The following is a 27,385-nucleotide window of genomic DNA, read 5'->3' as shown; positions in this document are numbered from 1 at the left end:
GGCTTAGCGGCCCGACCCTGTCTCCATAAAATGTCTGTAATCAACCCCCCCCCACCCCACCCAGGCGAGGGTGTCAGGCCTTTCCTGCCTTCATGTACGTGGGGATGGTGCCTCGCTGAGTCAGACCCTCGAAGCGTTTGTACGTGTAGTTCAGGAAGACCCAGTCTTTCGATTTAAAGTCGGGTTCCGTCGAGTTGGCTGTTCACACACGCGCAGACAGACACACGCATAAAAGAAATAAATTAGGAATATTTTAAGAGTACGTACCACATCAACAAAGGAACAAAAACGTAACTAAACAATGACACACCAGGCTGAAGGATGTCTGATTCAGGGAAGTCGTCAAAGTTTGACGTGTCGTCGATACTTTTGATTTCAATAGAAATGGCTGCTGGCCGCTCCCTGTGCATAGAGATGAGACTTGTTGAAAATTTGGTTCTAATAAACCTCCTGACTTCTCCTAGACTGTTCTTTTGTACCTGATGTGCTCCCAATCCACCGACTCAAAGAAAGCATGGCTCTTGATCTCCTCCACACTCGCAGCTCCAACTCGGTTCTCCGCATCGGTGCAATACCTTAAAAACAAGAGCGGAACGTTAAAATGAAAAACGGTCAGATCATGTTGAGAATGACCAGATTCAAGCCATTAGCGAAACCAAATATGTTTTTCAGCAGCATCTAGATTTGATTCAAAGCTAGGCAGCAAGCCTAACTAGCCCACAGCTAACAAGCCTAACGGCCCTAGCCTGTAGTTGGATCATTATAAGTAATCCTGTACAGTATTCTCTACAGACATCTTACACTAAAGCAAACACACATTTTACGGCACATTTTTGTATCTTTCCAAAACAACTGAAAAAATCAACAGAAAAGGGATCCAATCTGAATGTTTGATGAGCTACAAGTCTAGGTAGAACCTTAAAATAAGGTCTTTGGCTTTCTCTGAGATGGGAACTTCAGGTGGGAAGACAAGAGTTTCCTTCCAGTTCATAACTTTTCTGTACGTCTCCTGTGGCGTCTCGGAACAGAAGGGAGGATAACCTAGAAAACACAAAACAAATCTCAATATGTAGCTTAGACACCACGCCTTTAAGGTATCTTCAGCCCAAAGGGAAAATCTGTCATTTTGTTGTTTATTTTTACTGGAGGAAAATCATTTCTTCCCCACTCAACTTTAACATCTATACTTAGTACATAATCAAAATAATTATGACATATATACATTTTTATCACTATTTATAAACATAGACCTCATAACAACCAGCTGACCGTAGAAAATACAACAACGGCTCTAAGTAAGTATATTTGGTAGTCAAAGAAAGATTTTGCTCTGCAGGTCTAACACTGGACGGAACAGTTTTGTGTCTTACCAATCACAGTGCTCTACGTTTGTTGGACGGGCTTTGCACCAGAGCTGCGATGGAAAAAAAGACTACAAAAATGGCATCAGCTCAGGAACAGCGCTTGTTTGAAATGGCTTTAGCATCAACTTTGGACGACTGACTCCTACTGCACACTGGAAGCATCAGTGGTGCAGAAGGGCAGCAGAAAGGTTTACTCACGACAATCGCTGCACTCCAGAGCACACATGGTCCCCAGGCTCCTCATAAGACTACAATGGATTCTAGTTGAAGCAATGATGTTCTGCCGCTGATGCTTCCAGTGTGCAGTAGGCTTTAGACTTGGGCTTTTCTTTGAGACAGAGGTACTGAAGTTCTTAATTTCAAAACCGGATGCGGAGGGGCTGACGTTGAGATCGTTGAGGACTACCGGTACCTGGGTGTACACTTGGACTGTAAACTGGACTGGACTAAGAACACCAATGCCATCTTCAAAAAAGGGCAGAGTCGGCTTTTCCTACTGAGGCGGCTCGGGTCCTTCAATGTTGGTAGGAAAATGCTGACCATGTTCTATCACTCGGTGTTGGAGAGCGTTGTGTTCTTTGCAGCTGTGTGCTGGGGCAGTGGGGTGAAGATAGCTGATGCCAACCGGCTGAACAAGCTGATTAGAAGGGCTGGGTCTGTCCTGGGTGTTAGACTGGAGAACCTGGAGGAGGTGTCTGAGAGGAGAATGCTAAAAAAGCTTCTCTCTATCATGAACAACCCCTCCCACCCCATGCACGCCCACATGATGGACCACCAAAGCACACGCAGCAGAAGACTCATTGCCCCGAAATGCAGAACTGACCGCCACAGGAAATCCGAGAGGGTGCTCGCTGCAGAACTACAAAGGCGGAGCTGCACCATAAGGTGGAGCTGCACCAGAGTCAACCCCGCCCATTCACGCAAACTCAGCCTAGCCCACTGACTTCCGTTTTTGTTTTCAACTTTATCGCAAACTGACCTGACCCACATGAATTACGGCTGTTACTAGTTTACAGTCGTTAATGCTATGTTCTGTGCTCCAATTAAACAAGATAAATATAACTTGCTACATGACAAAGTCTGAATATATCCCGAAATAAAAAGGTTTCTCGTAGCGAATATCTGCCCACAGCCGCTCTAACAAAAGTCCTGTACAACAGCATGTACCCTTCCTGTGGGTTCTGGTAGTCCAGTGGCAAGATCGTCTGACTAACGTTTTGCTTTCCCCTCAGCTGATGCTGGTTCGATTCTCGGTGGGGTCGGCAACAATCTATTCAGCCAGCTGAAACATTTAATTTGTTCATATTTTAGTTGTAATGTTCATTTATAGCAAAATATTTATGTCTCTACAAGTTCTTTGAATTTGGTCGTTCCTAAACAGCATTTTAGTTGAAACTCTGCTCACAGATGGACTCACACTGGCTAAATAAACGAATGAATAAATAAAAAAAACACATTAGTCATTATATGTTAAACGGCATACCAATAAATTGTTGTAAACATAGTACTGGCAAGTGTAGCTAGAAATGAGGAAAAGAGATTATAGAATATTTCCACTGCTGGGAGGCGAACCTGCGCAAAACTGCATGTCAACCTGACACCATTACCACTACACCACCACATCTGATAAAAATCAGGTGGCGTTACATTTTATTATGTTATTTGGTGTGTCTTTGTAGATGGGATGTATGATTTTTCTGGCGGTGTCTCAGTAGAAGTCATTTCAGAAATAAATTGTCAGAAAATTCACAGAATATCCAGATTTGAGAACCAAGACCAGACCCACTTTGGGGGAGGAGACCAAATTGAAGCTGAGATGGGAAGAAAATGCATGAATGAGGCCAAAAATGGCTTTGGCGTGTTTCTTATGAGGAAATGACAATATAACATGATTAAAAGTTCCAAAAGTTAGATTTTTAATTATATGGAACCTTTACAAAAACTGTTCAATTAACTTCTCAACTCCCTCCTCAATCTTGCATTTTTTAGCTATAACACCCTCTTTGTTTCCAGAATGCTATCAAGTCTGACAACTGGAAGGAATTGGACTGACTCCGATAGGATGGGCGGGGCTGATTCTGGAATGGGCGGGGCTGACTCTGGTGCAGCTCCACCTTCTGGTGCAGCTCCGCCTTTGTGGTTCTGCAGCGAGCACCACTTGGGAAATCCTTCGTACCGGTGGCAATAGGACTGTTTAACTCTTCCTCACGCTGTAGGGGATTCTCCAAATACTATTACCTTGGTTATTCTGTTCCCTCCCAGACTGTGCAATATTACCCAAGAGTTCTGATTGTAAATATGTTTTTACCCCCCCATCATATCATATGCTGCTACAAACCCATATTCTTTTACACAATACTTTAATCACTTTTGTGAATCGCCTGCACCGACGGCTTAATTACTTATTCACAAGGATGCAGTCATGTATTTAATTATTGAGATATGCGATTGTTTGTTATGCACTATCCTACATGGTACTACTGTATATCTTTTTTTTTAATGAATATGTTGTATATCATATTTCTATTTCACCTGTTCCTTTGTCTCTCCAACTGCTTTGAGCATGTACATGACACAAGAATTTCCCTCGGGATAAATAAAGTTGTTCTTATTCTTATTCTTATTTGCTTCTTCTTTGACAGCGTAGGGCGGACTGCCTTCCATAGAGACAGATACGCCACGTTGTTCGCTGCTCTGGTTGGTCCTGCTGCTTTCCTCTGCTTGTGTGCAGAGAGAGTTTGAAAGACAACCGCAGATTTAGGCCCACGACTGGGTTATTTCAATGGCTGGTGGCCAGGCTCTATATTTGGAGCTTTCACATACAGACTTTTATGACTGAGCGATTTGAACTGTTTCAGCTTTAACCAATAAAAGTGTGTTCCTACCTATAAGCATTTCATACATGATGACACCCAGAGACCACCAGTCACACAGCTTGTTGTAGCCGGTCTGCATGAACACCTCTGGAGCGATGTAATCTGGTGTCCCCACAGTGGAATAAGCCTGCAGGTCAACCAGAACGTTAACAGATAAATCCTAATGCAGGTCACATGAAAATCATGGTTGAAGCAGGAAACGACATCAAGAAATCCTCACTGGAAGCAGGAAGTTGTAAGCTCCACATTTACGTCCCTAATTTGCCTGAATGTGTGTCTGTACGTGTATTTTCATACCAACTGTCTTCGGTTCTTTTTCCAAGTCTCAGCTTTCCTCTTGGAATTCATATTCTGAAAAGCTGAATGAAACAAACATTACGTGAAACTTCACGTGTTTTCATTTGAATTTGGCGACACATCAGCTCGACTTTAGGACTCACAGAAATCGCTGGGCGGGTTGTGTGTCAGGTTTCTATAGAACTCAGTGCGATGAGCCTTCTTCAGTCCTGTACACAGACCAAAATCTGACAGTTTCACGTGACCCTGTGAGAAAAAAAACGTATTTAAAATGGTATGTCATGAAGCACATGATTCACTCCATCAGGGTGTGTGTGGTGTCCTGAGTTGGTTCTGACCCTGGAGTCCAGCAGCAGGTTGTCAGGTTTGATGTCTCTGTGGATGAAGCCCAGCTGGTGGATGGAGTCGATGGCCAGGACGGTCTCTGCGATGTAGAACTGTGTGGCCTCTTCGGAGAGCGTGTCCTTCTTCATCAGTAGTGTCATCATGTCGCCTGGCAACAAGGGTCAGAGGTCAGAACCAGAGGTGGCTTTAGTGCCCTTCACTTCTCATCGTTAGTTCTTAACCCTCCCACTGTCACCTCACCTCACAGGGCTGAGGAGTGAGCACCACCCCACCTGCCACGTGGATCTCAAGGGATAAACCATCAATCCTGCTCAATGGTTAACTTTCCTGGCAGGGTCACCCATTAGGACAGTGGGAGGGTTAAACCAGGTTCTGTCAGTGCGCCCCAGAGCAGCTGTGGCTACATCGTAGCTCATCACCATCAGTGTGTGAATGTGTGTGTGAATGGATGAATGATACACTGTAGTGTAAAGCGCTTTGGAGTCCTTACTCTGAGAGGCGCTATACAAGTGTGGGTCATTTATCATTTATAATTTTAAAGAACAAGCATTCAGGCAGGTTTAGATATGAATTATTCTGAGATTCTAAAACCTTTAATTTAACATTTATTAGCTAGACTGGATGCAGTATTTAAACATTCAAATGAAAGTAAACTCATTTCAGATATCCCGTAGGGCTTTTTCCCTTACATTAGTGCCTAAATGACACATTTTAGGACAAAAGATACCACTTTTTCCAATTATGTGCTTTATTTTATTTTATTTGAATGAAAAGTATGGAAATCTGATTCCATTTCAGATGTTTTTGTGTCATAATTTTAATTTCACCTGTTCCATACTGAACATGCCATCAAATAATTTTCACAATAATATTCTGTATATATTGTAAATACTGTTGTTAGTATGATACACTATGTTTCACGGCTGGCCAGGGAACGCCATAGGATTCCCCCGGAGGAGCTGGTCCAAGTGGCTGGGGAGAGGGAAGTCTGGACCTCCCTGCCTGGCTGCTGCCCCCGCGACCTGAACCCGGATAAATGGCCGAAAGTGGATGGATGGATGCTGTTCATTATTCTATCTAAAATATCTATTTAAATCCTAAACATGTTGGACTATCTTAATGACATTTTAGAAGGTATAATGTATTAATGACATTGAGATCTCTAGAATACCTGAACTATAGATAACTGCTTAGAAGATCCTGCTTAACTATTATGTGATAAATTGGCTCTCCATACATCCCAGGACAGGGTCTGAGTCTTAAATGTGTCAGTGATGCCTCTGAGCCTTGGTGCAAACCTCCTGGCAGGAACTCCATGATGAGGTAGAGGTTCCTCTTGTCCTGGAAGCTGTAGAACATCTTGACCACCCAGGCGCTGTCCGCCTCCACCAGGATGTCCCTCTCTGCTCTGATGTGAGCCACCTGCAGGAGCAGGAACCCTCAGATCGTTAACGGCACCAACGGCCACTGTCTTTTCCTCACTTTGAACACATTACCTGCTCTTTCTCCAGCATGTCCGCCTTCCTCAAAATCTTCATGGCATAAATGTGACCCGTGTCCTTTTTCTGAACCAGACGAACCTTTAGGATGCAACAATTCAAACACACAAGGTTTTCTAATTCATTTCACTGTAATTTTGTACATTCAACAGGTTTTTTTTTTTGCTTTTTTTATTTACTTATTTTTATAAAAATGTAACGCACTTCTCCAAAAGCACCTCGCCCAATAACTTTAAGAGACTCAAAGTCATCCAGACCGAGCCTTGTCCTCTTCAGTCGCAGGAACTCTGTCTCCTTTCGAGCGTGCTGTGAGCGCCGCATCACTTTCTGCAACAGACAGAAAGAAGCTGCGTTATGTGACAAGCTTTCAAATAAAAAGAAAGGTTAAAAATATCCCTACAACTAGTAAACAAACAATAAATAATGCACCTCCTCATCTGGTAAACCCTCCTCATCCATGGCCTTCTCAAGTTTCTTCTGCCTGGAAATAAATAAAAGAAAAATATTACCAATACAAAGGTGGAGGTAGCAGGGAGTAAACAGCGACTCAGGTGTCTCCTACAGGAAGCACTGAGGCCTGTTACCTGGTCGACAGATCAGGTAACAGGAGAGCAGAAGTCACAGCTCTTTGTTTAGTTCACACCTTGGATAAACTGTCTAAGCAGTGAAACCTGAAGCTTTAAACAACAGCTACATTTAATAAGGATGAAATCCACCTCAGGTTTTTTTGTTGTTGTTGAACAGATACGGCATGAGGAAAAAGATGGGAATGCCAGGAAGACCGGGGTGGGTTTACCTCGTCTCCCGCTCCTCGTGCTGCGTGAGCAGAGTGCTGTAGAAGTTTTCCAGCGTCAGCTTGGCCACGGTCACCCTCTCCCGGGTGTGGTTGCTCATGGGAAGGGCAGCTGCCGTCCCTCCCGTCATGGCCATACTATCCTGGGAGACGACATGAGAGGAAGAGAGAGAAATCTCATGATGCACCAGTCCACACGCATACTCAGGTGCTGACACAGCCAAGGATTAAAACGTTTGGACCGTTACACAAATGTTCGTTTTAGAACCTTCAGTCACATGTTTCCGTGGTTACTGAGGATAAATTATTAGCATTTCATATGTTTCTAAACTTTTACTGACAATAAAGTTCATGTAAGGCAGGGGTGTCCAAACGTTTTATCACAAGGGCCAAAATCAACTAGATGAAAGCACTAAAGGAACACAAAATAAAGTAGAAAAATACACCTTTTCATTTTTTGGGATCTTTTCAATAATACATAAAACGTGCAACAATTTATTGAAAAGAACAGAATTATGGTAAATTGCACTTTCTGGGGGGTTCGACAACCCCCCAAGGAGCTTTACCCATTCACATACTGGTGAGGATGAGCTACAATGTAGTGAAGAACATTTCAGCAACACTCCTCTCTCACCAGCAACAAAACTTTGTTCCAAAATATCCATAACACTGTCCTATATGTGTATCACAGCAGCTCACTGCAACATAATTTAACTACTACAGTAGATAACTATTTAGCTAGTTAGTATTTCTGTATTATTTTGAGTGAAAGACAATAAAACAAAAGAAACACTTCATTTCTCAACCATTTTATTTTATTTATTTATTTATTTTTTTACCGTGTCCTGTCTGGCTGTGAAGCAAACAGAATTGATGTCTGAATGCTGGTGACAAGCCTTACAGATTTATTCTCAGGTGGAGCATCAAAGCGTTTGCTTTTAATGTCACGCCTGATACTTAAAACTTTATTGTTATTGTTGTTGAATGCTTTGTAATTCCGACCAGACACGGAGACAGAGGTGAAAGAGAAAGGAAGAGAAAAGGTGGAGAGAGAGGAGGGGGGGGGGGGGGGTTCCACAAAAATAAACAATGAACAAGAGTCTGCTTCTAGACCTGCAGAAAAAGACAAAAAAAAAACAAAAGGACACAAAAAAGGGACACAACAAGAATACAACAAGATCTACCTATCACTGTGTCAACTTGATGAAAAAAACAAACAAAAAAAAACTATATATATATATATATAATCAACATTGCTTAACTGAAGAATCACGATAATAAATCACAATGCATTAAGTGCCCACCATAGTCTTAAGACATGTGTTGAACATGCCCAAGCCCATACTTTTGAGAGCACCATGTGAGCACCTGTGTGTGTACACACGCTTGTTTATGTAAGGTTTCTCTATAGGAGCGTCCAACAGAGAGTGTGAGGGACCACAGATCCGCCCCCCAAAGATGCGCAGGAGACGGGGGGAGCTCCAAGTCCCAGAGATCCAGGCATTGCCCCAGAATGCAGGAACCCCAAGGAGACTGCAACCAGAAAGGCCCCCGCCCCCCTCGAGAGGCACAGAGGATCGCCCCGGGGGGCCACAACCAGCAGCCGGCAGAGTCCCTGGAGATATCAGCGGCAAGCCCACAGGCCCGCCCGCAGCCTCCCACCCCCTAGCCGGCCGAGCCCGGGACCCAGCGACCCGGGACCCAGGGGTGACCACCCCCGCCGGGGACCCAGCAGAGCCCAGGGACCCAGACCCAACCAGGCAGCCACCGGGATCTATCAGGCAGATGCCAAAATCTTAAACCCCCAGACCCGGTTGCCACGAACACTCAGGCAGACCATGGCACAAGCCCCCACACCAGGTGTGGCAGGGGGAGGGGGGACAAAGATCTATATCATCAAGAGAAGTTCCAGGAGAGGGGAGGACCCAAAGGCCCCACCTGACATATACAGTCATACACAAACACAGTCACACACTCCCTCCCTCATGCTCACACATGCACACACAACCCAAGACTTACAAAAATGCATGCCGGACACTCACTCATGCTCCCCATACACACCCTATTCACTCTGGTCCCGGTACTGCTGCACATGGGGTACAACCATCACCGGTAACCAGAGTTTGACCCTTTCTGCTGGGGTGCTGATGAGCAGGCTCCCCCGCCCAACGCTGAGCACAGCAACCCACCACCCCAGACCCCAACCAGACGGCCAGATCTCCCTCCTAGCCTCCAGCCCCAGGAAGCCTAGCAACAACAGAGGTGGCTAAGACCCCTAGTCTCCCTCCACCTGCTCCAATATAGTGTTGTGTGATCATGAGGTGTATTCCATGGCTGTGGTGAGTGGGCAGTGCGGGCATCATCCGGCATATGCCAGCTGATGCCACCGCACCACCCCACTTACACCCTCAGCCATCAGTGTCTAAGTGCGGTTTAAAATTGGAAGTGGGCACCGGCACTCGGGAGGAGGCTGAAATATCCCCCTGCCAAATGCCGTTGAATGTGCTCACTCCCAAGGCCCTAAGTGTGTGTTTGTGTGGAATGTCGTCAGTGGAAGTGTATAAGGTGCAAATAAAATTGGGGGGCAGGTTGCCACAGGAATGCGGAAATGGGGTCCATACCCGCACTCCCTGACTTGCCCACCCCCCAAGGTCCTATGTGTATGTTTGTGTGATGATGTGAGGGAGCAGGAGGAGAGAAATATGCGGGGATGGGGAGGAATGGCTGGTTGGGCTTAGCCCTCCAGGGAGCCAGCTCCCCTACTGGCCCCAATAGGCACCTCTGTTGTCAAACTGCCACCCAGGGCATGGAGACCCCAGCCCATCCTGCCAGGGCCCAAAGCAGCAGTATTACAGAGCCTCACGGAGTCCGAGGGCACCAACCCAGCCCCATCCCAGCAGAATATCTATGCCCACCCCTGCATTTGCACAACTTCCAGAATATATAAGACATGGGACATCCAGGTAAGGTTTGGTCCTCCCCGTCCTGGACCTCCCCCTCCCCTGTGATGGAACGGCAGAGGAGCCAAGGTCTACCTGATGCCCCCGAACCCGGGCCAGGCACTGCTGCGTGTTCCTGCCTTGTTCCCGGCAGCATACAAGTCAGGACCCGACCTCCAAGGCCCCGCCCAGATCCCCACACGGGGCCGGCCACCCCCAAACCCCGAGCCCCCAGGCCCCCACCCAGACCCGTCCAGGGGTATTGCAGCCACCAGGCAGTGACCCATGGCCGCCGCCAAGATCCCCAAGGGGCCCCACTCACAACCGCCAGCAGTCCACCCCCCGAGGCAACCCAAGCACCTCCAGAGGGGGGCAACAGCCCCCCAGTCCCAGACACCCCCAGTGAACCCACCTCCAGGGAACATCCGGATACTCCAAACTCAGACCCCACACCCCCCCACCCACACCATCCCGCAGGACAACATCAATGGCCCCCCACCCTCGCTATGTGATGGAACCGATCAAAGGAGCCCAGAGAGATTCATCTGAAGTGGAAGCAGAGGCTATATCAAGTGCAATATGATCTAACAAAAGATTTCTATACTGGTTAATGCAGAGAGTTTCTCTATTTTTCCAATTCAAGAGGATAGTTTTCTTAGCGATGCACATGGCAGTCAGAACCACGTGAACCAAAGATGTTGCAATCGGGACATCGTGCAGCTGTCCCAGTAAACAAAGAGAGGGGGAAGTTGGGATATGACATTTCAGACATTTTGACAGATCCTCACATACTCTACCCCAAAATTCCTGGACAGGTGGGCAGGACCACAGTGCATGAATGTAATTGTCAGGAATGTTGTTTGTGCAGTGTGTACAGGTGTCAGACGACACAAACCCCATCTTGAACATCCGATGACCTGTATAGTGTACTCTGTGTAGAATTTTGTACTGAATTAATTGTAAATTGGGGTGTCTGATCATTTTAAAAGTTTTTAAACAAGTTTGGGACCAGAAGCCCTGGTCAAAGCTAACTGATAGATCCACCTCCCATTTTTCAATAGGAATTGCAATTTTATCGTCTATTTTGGACAGTGTCTTATATACTTTAGACAGTAGTTTGGGGGGTTTGAGATTATAAAAGTCTAATACCCTTGGTGGTGTTTGTAATTCTATTTTATTGAGCTTAAATTTTTGTTTGACTACAGATTTAATTTGGTGATATTCTAAAAAGCTATTCTTATCCATTCCAAATTGGAAGACTATTTGATTAAATGGGATGAAGTCCAATCCTTCATATATGTGTTCCAGGTATAGGATTCCTTTATTTTTCCAGTCCGGAAGGTTCATCATTTTGTTGTTTTGCAAAATGTCAGGATTGTTCCAGATAGGTGTGCGTCTGCATGGTACTAGTGAAGACTCTGTCATTTTAAGATACTCCCACCATGCTGTCAGAGAAGTGCTGATACTAATACTTTTAAAGCTTTCATGTTTTCTTATGCTTGAGCTAATAAATGGTAAGTCTGAAAGCTCTATCGTATTGCAAAGTGTCTGTTCTATATCTAACCAGGACTCATCTAATGGGTTATTTTGCAACCATCTTGGTATATATTGCAGCCTGTTGGCTAAGAAATAATAATAAAAGTAGGGTAAATCCAGTCCTCCTCTGTCTTTGGTCTTCTGAAGCGTTTTTAAGCTAATTCGTGGAGGTTTATCCTGCCAAAGGAATTTAGTAATTGAGGAGTCCAGAGATTTAAACCAGTCAGCTGGTGGCTTGTTTGGGATCATCGAGAATAAGTAATTTATTCTGGGTAAGACCATCATTTTAATTGTAGCAACTCTCCCCATTCTGGGTAAGACCATCATTTTAATTGTAGCAACTCTCCCCATGAGTGATATTGGTAAGGATTTCCATCTTGCAAGATCATCTTCCACTTTCCTTAAAAGTGGCATGTAGTTTAGTTTGGTTAGATCTGCTAACTTGGGAGAGATATTAATTCCCAGGTATGTGATATTCCCTGACTCCAATTGTGTATTAAGCAAATTGACAAATGAGAAATTAATTGGTAGAACTGTGGATTTTAACCAGTTTATAGAGTAATCTGAAACTCTTGAAAAAGAGTTTATCAGTTCTATTGCTTGGGAGAGAGAGGATTGAGAATTCTGGAGAAAGAGTAAAACATCATCTGCATAAAGACTGATCTTATGTTCTATTTTCTCACACTTTATCCCTTTAATGTCTGTTGTTTGCCTAATTGCTGCTGCTAGTGGTTCGATAAAGATAGCAAATAGTGAGGGGGAGAGTGGGTATCCCTGCCTGGTCCCCCTCTGAAGACAGAAGCTAGCTGATATTTGGTCGTTCGTCCTGACACGTGCTATTGGTGAACTGTATAATGTTTGTAGCCAGTTTATGAAGAAGTTCCCAAAGCCAAACTTATGTAAAGTTGCAAATAAGAACTTCCAGTTAACTCTATCAAAAGCTTTTTCTGCATCTAGAGATAATATACTAGTTTCTATGTTTCTACTGTAAGAGAAATCTATCAAATTAAGTAATCTACGTGAGTTTGTGGATGACTGTCTACCTTTAATGAAACCAGTTTGGTCAGGGTGTATTATGAAGGGGGTTACCTTCTCTAATCTTTTGGCCAGGGCTTTACAAATTATTTTGAGATCAACATTAATAAGAGAAATTGGGCGATAGCTGGTTGGAAATGCTGGGTCTTTGCCTGGTTTTAACAAGAGACTAATATTGGCTGAATTCATGTTCGGCTGTAATCTGCCGCTCTCTTCGATTTCCCTCACCATTCTGAAAAATGTTGGAGCCAGAATGATCCAGAATTCTTTGTAGAATTCTACTGGGAACCCATCTGGACCTGGAGCTTTCCTATTAGTCATGGATTTAAGGGCTTCCTGGAGCTCCGCTGATGTTAGTGGCGAGTCCAGGACTGTAACTTGGCTGTCTGATAATTTAGGAAGTGTTATCCTGTCAAGGAACTCATTGATCTCATTATCTGATGGGTTTATCTGTGGTGAGTACAACCATTTTATTTTGGGTAGAAATTAATTCACTGAAGCATGGCTTTCTCAGCTGCATATCGATTCATCCCTTCCCATTTTTCCAACACTTTTATTGTCACCTGAAAAACATGCACACAAGGATTAATTCATACACTGTCAAATGTTTTCGAAAGCCGCACATACTCAAAAAGCCATACCGGGTTGTAATGTTTGTTCATGGACAGTTACATTTTCTATTCATATATTTCTGAAGCAAAATCAATTCCTTTCTTAGTTTTTGTTATTACGTACTTTTTTTCAGTCATTTAAACACAATAACTTAAAAATATTTAGAGATATTGAAAGCTAAGCTTGTCCAGAAAAAAAATAAATTTTTGGGTGCACACGACCAGTTCCAGTGTGGACCAGATACTTAAAAAAATGCATATATCTGTCTTTTTGAAGTTTCACAAATTAGAAAAAGGTTTAACAAATCACAAACTGTGTTTTATGTATTTCGCTACGAGCCTAGAATAATCTAGAACAGGTTTGAAGAGTGTATGTGTTGTAGTTTTTGAGCTAGAGCAGATTAAAAATGGTCAGAGTAGAGAAAAATTGGGTGTATTAGCCCTTTAGCCATTTCCCTGATCGGAAGTTAACTTCAGCCTAGTGATTGAAACCACTTACAAATTTCTGAAAATCTAAGCTTTTTAATTTAAAAAAAGGGTATTAATGACATTTCAGTCAAGTCAGTTTTAGAAATCGCGGTCTTTATATCATATCTCAATTATATATAAAGTTAATATTGTTACTTTAACTGTATTAACAAACAGAGAGACCAGAAAAATCAAATAGCTAAGTTAAAGCTAAGCTACAATTGCTGATTGCTTTATTGATGTAGCTTTTGTGTTAGCTTGTGAACTCCCTGCATTAGTTTTAAGACTGCGTGTTAATATTGATACAATTAGCTATGAAACACGGTGACTTTGCAATAATTCTCTGGTAAAGCTTTAAATGCTATAGTGCCTACATTTAAGAACTAAGAACGTTTACAAACATTAGTTTGCAAAGATGGCTTCAGGTGTGGCAGTACGTGGTGGAGCAGGTGGATCTGAGATCTTCATATGTAAAACAGCAGATGGGAGAGTAAAAATAGAGGATGAACTCCTTAACTTTATGGTCATCAAAATGAGGACTCTTGCAGGATGAAGTTGTTTTGTTGATTTCAAACAATTTCTCCTCAGAGTGGATCGAAGAATCAAGACGCCTGCTGTTTGAAACGTGCCGGTCCTCTATACGCTATGTTACACATAAAGGCCCGCAAAAGGGTGTCAACAACATCAAAGACTGCCTTAAGGTGCTTAATGAGTGTGGTGAAAATATACCAAGGTTTGTCTCGCACTACCTGGATTATTTACCACCTGTGGGATTTGGCAATATGGACACGTCAGCTCTACTCAGCCGGATGGAGCAGCTGAGCAGGGAGGTTGGGAACCTGAGGAAGGCTGTGGAAGCCCAGGGATCTACGAGTGAAAATCTTGCTGCCACAGCAGCGACTATGAACTCTAGACTGACAGCTTTAGAAGACGCCCAGGACCCGTCTGAGCAGACAGGAGCTATAGATGTTTCTGCACAGAAGGCAGTTCAGCCAAAACTGTAACCAAGAGGATGGGCTGTCACAATCCCCGGCTTGGACCACCGTGGTGAAAAGAAAAGCCACTCAAAAGTGTCTGGGGGCCGTGAACTCATCGGAGCAACACAATGGGGGAGGCCAGAACGCCCGTCCTAATAAAGAACCCCGGAAAAGGGAGCAACACAAGAAAACTGGGATCCTAGGAACGGGAGCTGTGGTCAACATCCCAGTTATTAGACAAAGCTGGTGAGTGTTTTCGCCACTCGATTCTCCCATGAGCTGGAAGCAATCACTCTGTCTACCTACCTGTCGGAGAAGCTGGGAAAACAGGTGACATGTAGGAAAATTACTTCCAGCAATAACAGATGTAGCTCGTTCCAGGTTAGTGCAGAATGCGATGAAGTGTCTGATATGTATGATCCACAGCTCTGGCCAGTGGAGATCTATGTCCATGCTTTTTTGAGCCTCGTAAACAGAATAAAACAAAAACTCCCCAACGGTGGGGGTGACTTGGAGACGCAGCGCGTCACTCCTGTTGTCTCGCACAGTAAAGCAGGAGATCAACCTAGTGAGGGTAAAAGCAGTGGGCAAACACACCCCAAATAAATGACTATCAATGTAGGATCTTATAGTGTACGTGGATTGAGGGTGGGACATACGGACATGGACAAGCTACGCCGTTCCACACTGGACAAGCGTCTGGACATGTGTGATATTTTATGTATCCAAGAGACTTTTTTTTATCCAAGCAAGATTTAGACAAATTAAATTGTTTGCATAAAGACTTTTATGGAGTGGGGGAGTCCACTACTGACTATAACTCTAAGTTACTGAGAGGGAGAATACCTGGAGGAGTAGCTGTGGCATAAAAAGTTTGACCAGCTGATCAAAGTAATCAGGCTGGGGGTAGATTGGGCTATAGGTCTTGAATTTAAATGTGAGGATAAGGAATTTCTCATACTGAACATTTATGCACCCTACGAATGCCCACACAATGAAGATGAATATTTGAGTAAGTTGGCTTATATTACATCTTACATCCAGGACAACCCTCATACCTGTCTGTTTATTGTAGGTGATATGAATGCAGATGTGTCAAACAACAATTCTACTTTTGGTCAATAACTGAAGCAGTTCTGTGCAGAAAATGGTCTGATTCCCTCCAGTGAAGTACTGTTACCTGTGGATAGCTACACTTATATTAGTGAAGCTTGGCAAACAACATCCTGGCTGGACCACTGTATCTGTTCTAAAGATGCACATGAGTCTTTGGAAAATATTAGTATAAAGGCTGATCTTGCTATATCGGATCATATTCCATTTAGCATCAAGATCAATGTGGGTAATATACCAACCCTTGTGTCCACGGATAATGTACTGCAGGGAGAGAAATTGAATTGGGATTATTTAACCAGACCGGACCTAGATCGGTATTGTAGTAGGACTGATGGCTTGCTAAGCAAAATTAAGTTGCCAAAAGAGGTTATCACTTGCCGTGATGTAAATTGTAAAAAAGCACAACGTGGTCTAGATATTTGTATTCTTTATTGTCATGGCTGCCAGCCTGAAGAGGGAAAAAGCAGCCAGGATCACCCAGCTCTGGTGATTGACTGGACACCGCCCCTCCTCCTCCTCCCTTCCAGGCTGCTGAGGAGCACAGCTGAACTGAATCCTCCTGATGAGCCACACCTAGGATAAAAAGGCTGTGCCTTCAGCAGTCTGGGAGACAGCAGTGCAGGGGTTCTGCTGTTCTCCATGATTTGGTTTGTTTGTTTGTTTGTTTGTTTGTTTGTTTGTTTGTTTGTTTGTTTGTTTGTTCTTGCCTCCGTTTTGATGAGTTTGCTTTAAAGGTTAACTTCGTTTGTAGAAATATGATTGACTTCGTTTTTAAACACCTTCGTTTGGTAAAACTTATAAGTTTTAACCAGGTGTTTTAATAGTTGATCATTCGTCTTTTAACGTTAACCTTTTTTGAGTTTGTGTGTGTTGTATTATCTTTATAATGCTCGTCGTCTGTTTTGCTCGTTTTTAGAACCTTTTTATAACAATAAAACCCTTTTAATATCCACTGTCCAGTTTTTATGTTATCCCCATCCTTCACATTTTACCATCTCATGTCGGGGACATAACATTTATGAAGAAATTATAAATTCTCTACTTATTTTAAGTAGGCCCCTCTATAAAAAGGTGAAGCAGAAAGTAAAGCCAGGATGGAATGAACATGTAGAGGAGCTTTATGTGGAGGCTAGAAGAGCTTTTAGACTATGAGCTGAAGCAGGTAAACCTAAATGGGGCCCAATTTTTCAACACAAACAGCGTACTGGTACTAATGTAAAAAGGGCTCTGCGATTCGTGAAAAGGAATGAAGACATGCTTAGGAATGACTCAAGGGCAAGAAAACTTCAGGATAAGTGCCCCAATGAGTTCTGGAAGGAAATAAGGAAAATTAATGTATGCAAAGTACCCTTGCCAACAAATATAGACGGGGCAAATGGATCAGATATGGTTTAAACATTTCTCTGAATTGTTCAACTGCTTTGGATGTAATCCCCCACAGATAGATAATGTAGAAGATCATGAGGGTGCAACTATCTCCACGCAAGAGGTTCATGATATTGTGATGAAACTCAAATGAAATGGGTCATGTGGTGCAGACAATATCTCTGCAGAACATTTAAAGTTAGCAAGCAAGAAATTGTACCCGCTTTTGGCTATTTGCTTTACAGGATTCCTAGTTCATGGTATTCTACCTAACTCTATGCTATCTGTTATTTTAGTCCCTGTAATTAAGGATAAAACAGGTCAAATTAATAATAAGGATAACTATCGGCCCATTGCCTTGGCCAGTACTCTGTCCAAGGAGCTGGAGAAAGCCCTCCTGTTAAGGCTGGAGAAGTTTATTATAACATCTGACAATCAGTTTGCTTTTAAGTCTAAGTTAGGCACAGATATGTGTATTTTAGCACTGAAAGAAATATTGGATTTGTATAATATGCATAACACAACTATTTTTACATGTTTTATTGATGCTTCCAAAGCATTTGACAGAGTTAATCATGAAAAGCTGTTCCATAAACTGCTTTGTAGAAAAGTCCCAAACTATCTGATTAGGATATACTGGTACTCCCATCAGAGCATGCTAGTTAAATGGGAGAATACTGTATCTGATGCCTTCTCTGTGAGTAATGGAGTACGGCAAGGTAGCATTTGTCTCCTTGCCTTTTTAACGTGTATATGGATGACCTGTCCGAGTTGCTGAATAGCTGTAGGACTGGTTGTAATGTTGGGAATACTACTGTGAATCACCTGATGTATGCGGACGATTTGGTAATCTTCAGCCCATAGAGTGCTGGCTTGCAACAACTGCTAAGAACTTGCTCACGATTAGGGCTGTCGCGGTAACCGCAAAAATGAAATATCGCGATATGAAGAAACCCACCGCGCTGCATCATGCGCCACCGCGATTACTGAACTTGGTTCAACTCAGTGATGCATGTTGAGAAGGATGGCTGCACTGGTATCAAAACGAAACGTTACTTCGCTCCTTTGGGAGCACTTTGGTTTTCAGTACGTCAGCTGCTGCGCAGCCAGGGTCCTTGGCCGAGACAGAGCTGCCACCAGCGGCAAAAATAAATGAATAAATGCTCGGAGACCTGCTGAAGTCCCGGACAAGCACTGCTTCTGCAGCCGTCCCGAAGAGAGTTTGAGCCGAGCTGGAGCTCACTTGCTACCTGCAGGAGGAATGCATCCACCCTAAAGAAAACCCCCCTGACATGGTGGAGCAACAACCGGGAGAGATTCCCTTTGCTCGCCAGAGTCGCACGCAGGTACGTGTGCGTTAGTGCAACGAGCGCTCCATCTGAGAGGGTTTTCAGTGTTGCTGCAAATGTTGCCACCCCTCTCAGATCCTCTCTCAAACCGTAGTTAACATGCTGGTTTTCCTTGTAGGTAACAAGGACGTGACCGAGCTATAAATCACCGTCATTCGTGTGTGTGAAAGTGAAATGATAGTGCGCCCGCCCCCCGGCGCGCGCGCGCCCGGTACATGTAATTTTTTATGCTTGATTTTAAACAACTAAACAAAATGGGGACTTGTTTCTTATTTGTTAGATGCTGCAGCCAAATTTGCATTTAAAAGTTTAACCTTCTCCTGAATTTTGTTGTTTTTAAGTTCAGTCGGACTCCGACTGTCGGAGAAACAAGCGTTACTGCGATCTGCGTTGTTACTGCCCTTTGATCTGCATTCAGTAAAGTGTTATTAAAGAAGGCACGGCAATTTTTAACCTTTTTTAAATGTGTAAACATTATGTTTAGATAGTACTGCAATAAAAAAAGGCTGCAATAATATCGCACACCGCAATATTAAGCCACCCTGAATCACCGCAGGGGGAATTCCTCAACCGCGACAGCCCTACTCACTATATGGTTTTGAGTTTGACATCAAGTTTAATCCAATAAAAAACAGTGTTATGATTAGAGCAGAGAGCAGAGAAGATAAAAAAAACTCCCCTTCCCTGACTTTCTTTTATCAGATGGTATTCTTTCAGTAAGTGATGAAGTTAAATACTTGGGGCACTATTTGACTGCGGACCTGTGTGATGATAGGGATACATATAGGCAGTGCTGCCGGCAATATGTGCAGGTCAACACGCTCATACGAAAATTCTCTATGTGCTCCGTTCCTGTTAAATTAACATTGTTTAAAGCATTATGTACTACCATGTATACCACCCATTTATGGCGGAATTACAGAAAAAAGCTGTCTACAAAAACTACAAGTAGCATACAATGATGGATTGAGGTTTCTGTTGAGGATTCCTCGTTCGATTAGTGCAAGCCAGATGTTTATGTATGCTGATATTTCTTGTTTTGCTGCAGTGCGTCGTAATCTTATATACAGATGCATGTGCAGACTATCAGTCTCTGAAAACAGTATCATTGTCAGCCTGACCAATATAAAACAGAGCTCGGTTCGGTTTTTGTCTAAATTGTGGAAACTGGAGTTGTCTGTATGTATGAATATTGTGTTTATTTCGTGTTACTGTGTTTTATGTTTTTGTATTTTTCTCTTTTATCCTGTCTATGGACTATTTTTTGTGTCCGAAATAAAGATGATGATGATGATTAGTTAATTTCATCCTTACCTTTCCTTTTTGAAACCCGCCGAGAATGGTTGAAACAAAAACACAAAAACAATGTAGCAGCCGCCAAAAAAGACCAACTTCCGGTAAAAGTAATGACACGCCATCTTGTTCTCACTTGAAAGTTCTTTCCGGTGACATGCTAGCTGATGTCTGCAGTCAGGTCCTACTCGGCGTGGCTGCCAAACACAGGTGCCACCAGTCCTTCAGACCATAGACATGAATACGTAGACAACCCATTGGGCGCTGGAGAGCGTAACAGCGTCGCCGCCATATTGGATGGGTCTCCTAACTCTCTAAACCCAACTGAAGTCAATGCAGAGAGAGCAAATATGCCCTTTTTTTTGTACAGCCAACGGTTGCAACAGCCTATTGAAAAAAGATCACATGGGACTTTTCAAGCCTACCTATTGAGATTTGACATTCTAACTTTTTTTATTTATTTTATGTAATTATTTATATTTTAACTATCATGCAATACCATTTGTCTGATTTTGTAAAAAAGCATAATAAAATGTGTGTTTTAGTTGGGTACACCTTCCTCAATAGAAATAAAAGCACTGGGGCAGAATGGAGACCCATCTAACATGGACAAGCACCATCTTACATTGGTGATCTTCTCAGTCCCTACACCCCCAGCAGGTCCCTGAGGTCCAGTGCTGATCTTGAGTTGATTATTCACGCGTTTACATCATCCCGTTTAGACTACTGTAATAGTTTATTTTCTTGTCTAAACAAAAAAGAGCTGTCCCGCTTACAACAAGTCCAGAATTGTGCAGCTAGAATTCTGACCCGTGACAACAGAAGGGCCCACATTACCCCCATTTTAAAAGCTCTTCATTGGCTTCCTATCACATTTCGCATAAATTTTAAAATTCTTGTGCTGACTTTCAGAGCGCTGCATGGTCTGGCTCCATTGTATGTTCGAGTCATGCTCTGCCCTTACACGCCTTCTCGCAGGCTGAGATCTATGGATCAAAACCTTTTAATGGTCCCACGTACTCAGTTCAGGACACGAGGAGATCGCTCATTCCAGGCCGTCGCTCCTAGGCTCTGGAATGAGCTACCTCTGTCTTTACGCTCAATCGACTCAGTTGATGTTTTTAAGAGCAATCTTAAAACCCATTTGTTTCTCCAGGCATTTTAAACTTAGTCTCATTCAGATTGGTTTTATTTGACACTGTATATTGTGGCTGTATTTTACTGTATTTATATGTTGTTGCCTTTTAACTTGTGAAGCACTTTGTGACCTTTTTGTCTGTGAGAGGTGCTATAGAAATAAAGTTACTTACTTACTTACTTACAGTGATCAAAGCCTACTGGTTGTGCAGCGCACCAGGCAAAAGACCAAAGGTGACAGATCATTTGCTGCTGTGGCCCCCAGACTCTGGAACTCTCTCACCCTGAGCCTGAGATCAGTGGACTCAGTGGACTCCTTTAAAAAGCAGCTGAAAACTCACCTGTCCAAGATGGTTTTGATGTGACCTTCATCATCCTCTCCTTGTTCTGCTCTCCCCACCTATTCCACCTTCCACTGATTTCCCTCTTTCCTATTTACTCTGTCTCTTTCTTTATATTTTTTAATCACAATTGTCTATTTTTTGCTCATTTTAAATATATTTTAATCATTTTCTAAATTTCTAAATTTTATATTTTACATTTTTTGTTTTGGTGAAACACCTCGTGATTTTTATCTTGAGAGGCGCTATAGAAAAGATCTTTTCTTCTTCTAAGATGGCGGGCGGTGACTACGGCAGCTCCAAATAGGCATTGCCATCCCACGGGGCGTCTACGTTTATGATGTCTGTGCCTCCGACCACCATCAGCTGAAAAGGTAGGTTAAGTGTCTTGCTCAAAGACACAACGACAGTGACTGACTGAGCGGGACGCAATCCCACAACCCTTCAGTTATTAGACAGGCACTTAACTCCTCTCCTCTGTTAAGATGCTGTTCTGCTAAACATCAGTCATCACCAGTTTATTACTTTAATCCTAACCAGCTATAAAGTTTATGGATTGTTCATTAAAGACCTGCAGCTAACATTTAAACAGGATAGAATGGATGCACACTGTATAACTGTATTGTCAGCTGGCATAAAATCCATGGTGTTAAACGGTGAATTGGCTATAACTGGTTTATCAGCCAATAAACTAGAAATCTGGCTCTAGTGGAACAGAGTCTCGATGAGAAGAAGGATGCCAGAACATTGATGGAGGAGTGATGGACTGGTCAATATAACAAAAGTGAGACGATATTTGAACATTTAAATAACTCTAAACTTAATGAGCAGCTCCTGCTTTGTCCTGTTTTACCCATGTTTAGGCACGCTCTTATAATCAAAGGCATGAGTTGTAAACAACAGGCGCAGCACACGTATGCCCGATTGTTTAAATATTCTGTGGATTATTGAGAAGAAACCTCGAAAAATAATCCTAGAGCCCAAAACATGGGGTTAAGAGTTTACCTCCAGGTTTACTGATAACATCACAATCACTTCACTTGGTGCGGACTATTGGAAAGGCTTGGATTCAAATAGCTATTTTCAAAACAAGCTAAAAAATATAGAAAAGCACAGATTATGATCATCTAAAGACACAACGCTCGGTCAGTCAGCACAAAAAAGTTTCCCATTTGGGAATTAATCTAAACTGTCAGAGAGAACCACACGCATAATCAATCTGACTGAAAGACCACAGGAACAACAGATCTAGAATTTAGTTTAATCCTCCTAAACCCTAGTGCATCAGTGTTGTTGAGGGAACTGGGCAAGGGTGGATGTGGATATCCCTGACACATTTTGGCAGTCAGCCCTCAGGCATGTGTGGGTCTGATTAGCTCACAATGACATTAAACAGCCCTGCAACCCAGAGATAGGCGCCGTGTTTCGTCTATTCTCAGGCCTTTTTCCCGTTTTGGTCCCAACAATCCCACAACAGCAAGACGCTTCCTGATTTCTGAGAAAATCACTGAATCATTGTTCCAAACTGCCTGTTCTGGAGGAAAAAAAGGGCTCTGGAAAAACAGAAGCTAATTATGTGTTGAGGTCTGAACCTGTTTACCGTCACACAAGGAAAACTCCTCACCTGACCATCAAACCAATTAAATCTGCAGTGTTACCTCTGCTTTACACATGTCTAACATAGGGTGATATAGATAAATTACAAAATTAAACTTGTTGGGTACTCTAGCTCTCCTCGTTCCTGTTTGGATCTAGCCTCGTGTTTTTCCTCCTGTGCTCAGTTTTTATTCTCCTTGTCTGCTCTAGTACCAGCCCTGGATTCTTACCTCAGCTTCCTGCTGTCTGAAGTGGATTTATTACCCAACGCCGCTCAACTCCTCTGGTCTCCCGCTCTCCACCTCTCACCTGTCCTGGATTACTCCACTGCCTGCTACTCCTCTCTACCAGACCATCTCCAGCTCAGACCTGACTTGCCTCCCTTTCCAGCTCAGAATCCCACTTCACACAGTAAGACTCCGCCACCATTACTCCAGTGTTTTCTTGGTTCTCAGTATTCATTTTGCTATCTTCTGTTTTAGAATCGGAACACCCCACCCCTCCCGGCCCAGTTTGGATCAGCGTTTTTCTTTATTAATTTTCTTTATAATAAAACCTTTTATATTTTTACTCGCCTCTCTCCGCGTGTGATTCTTTCATGTGGGTTAAAAGACTGTAGCCCATCATGACAGGATGAGAGAAGCCTATTTCCATGAACATTGTCACCACTGTTTGGCCCTTATTCTGCTAATTTTATGAGCAGAAGCACAAACACGAAAGTTTAGCACACAAAGGGGGGTGCAAAGGCCATCTCTGGGAAAGCCTAACAAAATAAAAGCACGCTTGAAAAGCAGAAAGTCAGCAAATTTTTTAAATCATAACTGTTTTTGCATTCCTTTAAGACACATGTAAAAATATGAACCCTTAAAGAGCAAGTCACTCCAAATCAACTTTTTTTTTTTTTTGCTCATGAACTAAATGAGTGTCTGATCGTGCTGTAGACATGTGCAGTTAATAATTCGACACTTTAGTGCACGGCCAAGGCTATGTAAGGGAAACCCTGATTTTAATATTCTGCCTAACCCCCAAATTCCACTACCTCCGCTCCGCTCCGACACGAACGCCGGAGCAAAATCGGTCCCGTTCTAGTCAATCAGAGCAATTCCACTACTGTGGCCGTGCTCCGGCAGTGCGGCGCCGTGCGCCGCCCTCTGTTCCGGCGTCCGGCAAAAATAGAATCGATCCTATTTTTGCCGGACGCCGGAGCACCTCCGCAGTAAATGGACAGAAATCACAAACGCCCAACAGGAAAGGGAGCAAGCACAACTTCCGTTTTTCACAATACATCGATAAACAAAAGGCGTTTTTTGTTTCATATGCACAGGTTTAACAACTTTTAACAACTATCAGCGGCGGCTGAAGTTTAAATGCACAAAAGTAAGCCATAAATACAGTTTCTACTATCAAAGTAGTCACACTTTGTTGATCCAAACACTGCTGATCTGTCAACACAAATGATGGGCAGATTAAACAGTTCATGCCGATGCTTCTCCCACACAACGGGTGTTTGGATCTAACTTCCGCGTTTATTGCTCGGACTGTATCGCAAGATCTCGAAAATCCCGCGCATGCTTGTTTGCCCACCTCAGGTCTCCGCACCGGAGCGGAGCCGTTGTAGAGCGGGTACCAGTAAAAATTGAGTTCGGAAGCGAGCGGCTGCGGAAGGCGGGGGCGGACCGGAGCGGAGGTAGTGGAATTTGGGGGTAACTGTCAGTGTTGCACCATCGTCAGGTAAAAACTCTGCACTGCATTTGAATTTAAATCTGCCATCGTACACTATGATGTTAGATGGTACATTATGATGTCACAATGTTGTGTGTGTGTATTAGCAGCTCTGTCCTCTCTGTCTGCTAGGCTACAGCCTTTGTTGCATTTTTCAAACAGGAAGTGGGAGTGGAGTAAGAATCGGGTAGGGGGTGACTTGCTCTTTAACTGATTTACCATTTCTATCCGATGGTTGAATCACCTGTGCAGCAGCTCATCTGGATCTGCAGAAGCGTGTTAATCACCTGCTGATTGAAATCAGGTGTGTTGAAGCAGGGTGAAAACCAAAACGTGCTGGATACCGGCCTTCAAGGCCTGGAATTGAATAGCCCTGGTTTAGCTCTTTGAATGAAGGTAAATTCAGAACTATTTAAATGTGTTTAAATGGTTTTTTTAAAGATTCAAGGAAACTGAACTCAAGTCAACATCTGAGTCAAATTGTCCACTTTGTTGTTCTGATAACCTTCTGAACCTGGTTCTCCAAACACAAAGTTCAGCGTAATCTGACTAACTGATATCCAAGCAGAAGGAGGAAAATGAGCCCATCACTTTAACTGCTGCATTACAGCTGACCCTGCTGAGCTTTATTTCTACATGACGGGATTTAATTTGGCTCAAAGTTAACCCGATCAAAGTTAACCAGATCCGCCCAGTAGCTAAACAAACAAAGCTGCACCACTCAGGCACTTACAAGGAAGGCATTATAGGAGCATGATGGCTATCAAGCAGGCAGCCTGAAAACAGCTCATCTGAACTGAAATCAACATAACACTTCATTCAGTTCTGCATCTGGCTGCAGAAAAAGATCTGCCAAAGCTCTAAGTATTGAACTATTCCTATTTTACAAGATGACAACAATGGTATAATTGATTAGAACAATTAATGTGATACTCTACAAGCCTTCAAAGAATATTTTAATACAGATGTGTCCACTCACCAACTTGGAATATATTCACACAAGTATGGAGAAAAAATTCCAGCAGGAGTTCCCCTTTCCTCCTGAAAGCCTCAGTTTGGTGTAAAAGTCTCCGCTTTCCACTCAGACGCACTCCACCCTCACAGGACTGTACGACCCTTTCCGTTGTGAATGAATGGGCTCAGTCATGACAGGGAGAGTGCACGTCTATTTGTGTGCGTGCACGAGCACACACACTAGGCTATCTGCAGGTTTAAGGGAGACAAATTTAAGACTTTTAAGACCTTTTTAAGGCCAATTTGACCAAATTTAAGCTATTTTTAAAAATTAAATTTAAGCTATAATTTCCAGCTATTGCCTGGAACCGGTGCTAACCACGTAGTGAACGTGGGATTAGCCATCCTGTTACCATTAAACTTGCACTTCCCCATGGCGCAAGCTCCCACTAGCTAATTTAAAAAAAATCTAAGACTTTTTAAGACTTTTTAAGGACCTGCGGATACCCTGACACACACACACATCAAAGCTCAAACACTAAAAGTCACAGTTTAAATTCCAAACAATCACATAAAACAAACTAAAAATGGTTTTGTCACAAATTCTGTTTACAAGCATGCTCGTATTTTATTATGGATTTCAAATGAACCACCAAAACTCCAGCACCAAAGGCTAAACTGGCTTGTGGAAAGTAAAATGACAGATCAAGAGCAAAACACAATGGCTCACATATTAAAAGAACATTATTTTCAATACCAATTCCATTTTTATGCATGCTGTTTGCTTCCATAGCAGCTCTTCTCAGCTCATAGCTGCGCTGATCCGTCCATTTTTTTCTACTGATTCAGTAGTACATAGTTTAATTATTTGACACATTTGATTCTCATCCTCAATATGCTAGATGTTAAGTCATGATTATGTTATTAGTGCGATCCAACCCTAACTCATTTTTATTCATACTTTATGAACACTGCCAACCACCTATGAACATAAAATTGTGTTTAAAATCTCTAATCAACCTCTGATAAGAACTTTGTTCCATCAAATTAAAAGCAGCATGGATTAAATACATACTCTGAAATTATTCAAAAACGTACATTTTTCCTGAATCATAATAAAAGCCTTACTGTAAAATGTTCTCATCAAGTCACTTAAAAAAAACAGAAAATGATGTAAAAAACTCTCATTTCTAATATAATCTTTCAAAATAAAAGCCATAATATTAGTATGTTTCAGAAAATATAATTTGGAAAGCATATATTCCAAAAGCAGAAAAATAAAAGTATGTTTTGACTCATTATAAACATGTAATAATCCAATGTGGATAACTTCACTCCCTTAACCATCACATGACAAAAAATCCTGAATGAAGCATAAACTATATTTATCAGTCATATTTGATTCATATTTATCATTCATTTCTCTTACACGGTTCTATTTATTAGAACTAATATTTCACTAATAGGGGACTAGCTAGCTGTATTTGGCAGGTTGAAAAACAACAAACAGGCACAGATTTTCCTTTTTTCCCCACTTACCTCCGTGTCCTGCTCCAGTGTCAATTATTGGCGAACCGCCAGCACAAAATGGGGTGAAAATAATTAAAAAAATAATAACGCACCCTATTTTCACGTTTTTGCCTAATATTTAGGCAGCTGATGGCACCAGTAAGTCAGAAACAAGGACCTGAACGGTCAACATCAACGCCAAATCATAACAAAATTCTTTTGTCGCTGACCGTAGCCAATCTTAAGTAATGCAAGAATATTCC

The 27,385-nt window shown here is 42.7% G+C and overlaps 1 protein-coding gene across 2 annotated transcripts; it reads right to left on the bottom strand.

Annotated features, from left to right (window-relative positions):
- LOC107382821 (serine/threonine-protein kinase 38-like) lies at positions 1 to 27,385 on the bottom strand. 2 transcript variants are annotated; one of them, XM_070549474.1, is made up of 14 exons: positions 25,639 to 25,772; positions 7,178 to 7,317; positions 6,811 to 6,862; positions 6,586 to 6,708; positions 6,379 to 6,462; positions 6,181 to 6,304; positions 4,876 to 5,030; positions 4,681 to 4,783; positions 4,538 to 4,599; positions 4,250 to 4,367; positions 918 to 1,041; positions 480 to 575; positions 311 to 402; positions 1 to 198 (listed from the first exon to the last, which is right to left on the bottom strand). In XM_070549474.1, the coding sequence occupies exons 2-14, from the start codon at positions 7,309 to 7,311 to the stop codon at positions 74 to 76; spliced, it is 1,392 nt and encodes a 463-aa protein (XP_070405575.1). In that variant the 5' UTR covers positions 7,312 to 7,317; positions 25,639 to 25,772; the 3' UTR covers positions 1 to 73. The 2 variants fall into 2 exon arrangements, with proteins under 2 accessions (XP_070405575.1, XP_015810626.1); XM_015955140.3 differs by lacking the exon at positions 25,639 to 25,772 and adding an exon at positions 27,153 to 27,385 and having other exon boundaries at positions 2 to 198.

The sequence above is a fragment of the Nothobranchius furzeri genome, chromosome 1 (genome assembly GCF_043380555.1).
Source record: "Nothobranchius furzeri strain GRZ-AD chromosome 1, NfurGRZ-RIMD1, whole genome shotgun sequence".
NCBI lineage: Eukaryota > Metazoa > Chordata > Actinopteri > Cyprinodontiformes > Nothobranchiidae > Nothobranchius > Nothobranchius furzeri.
Note: the sequence above shows the minus strand (reverse complement) of the source record. Positions and strands in the feature narration are given on the sequence as shown.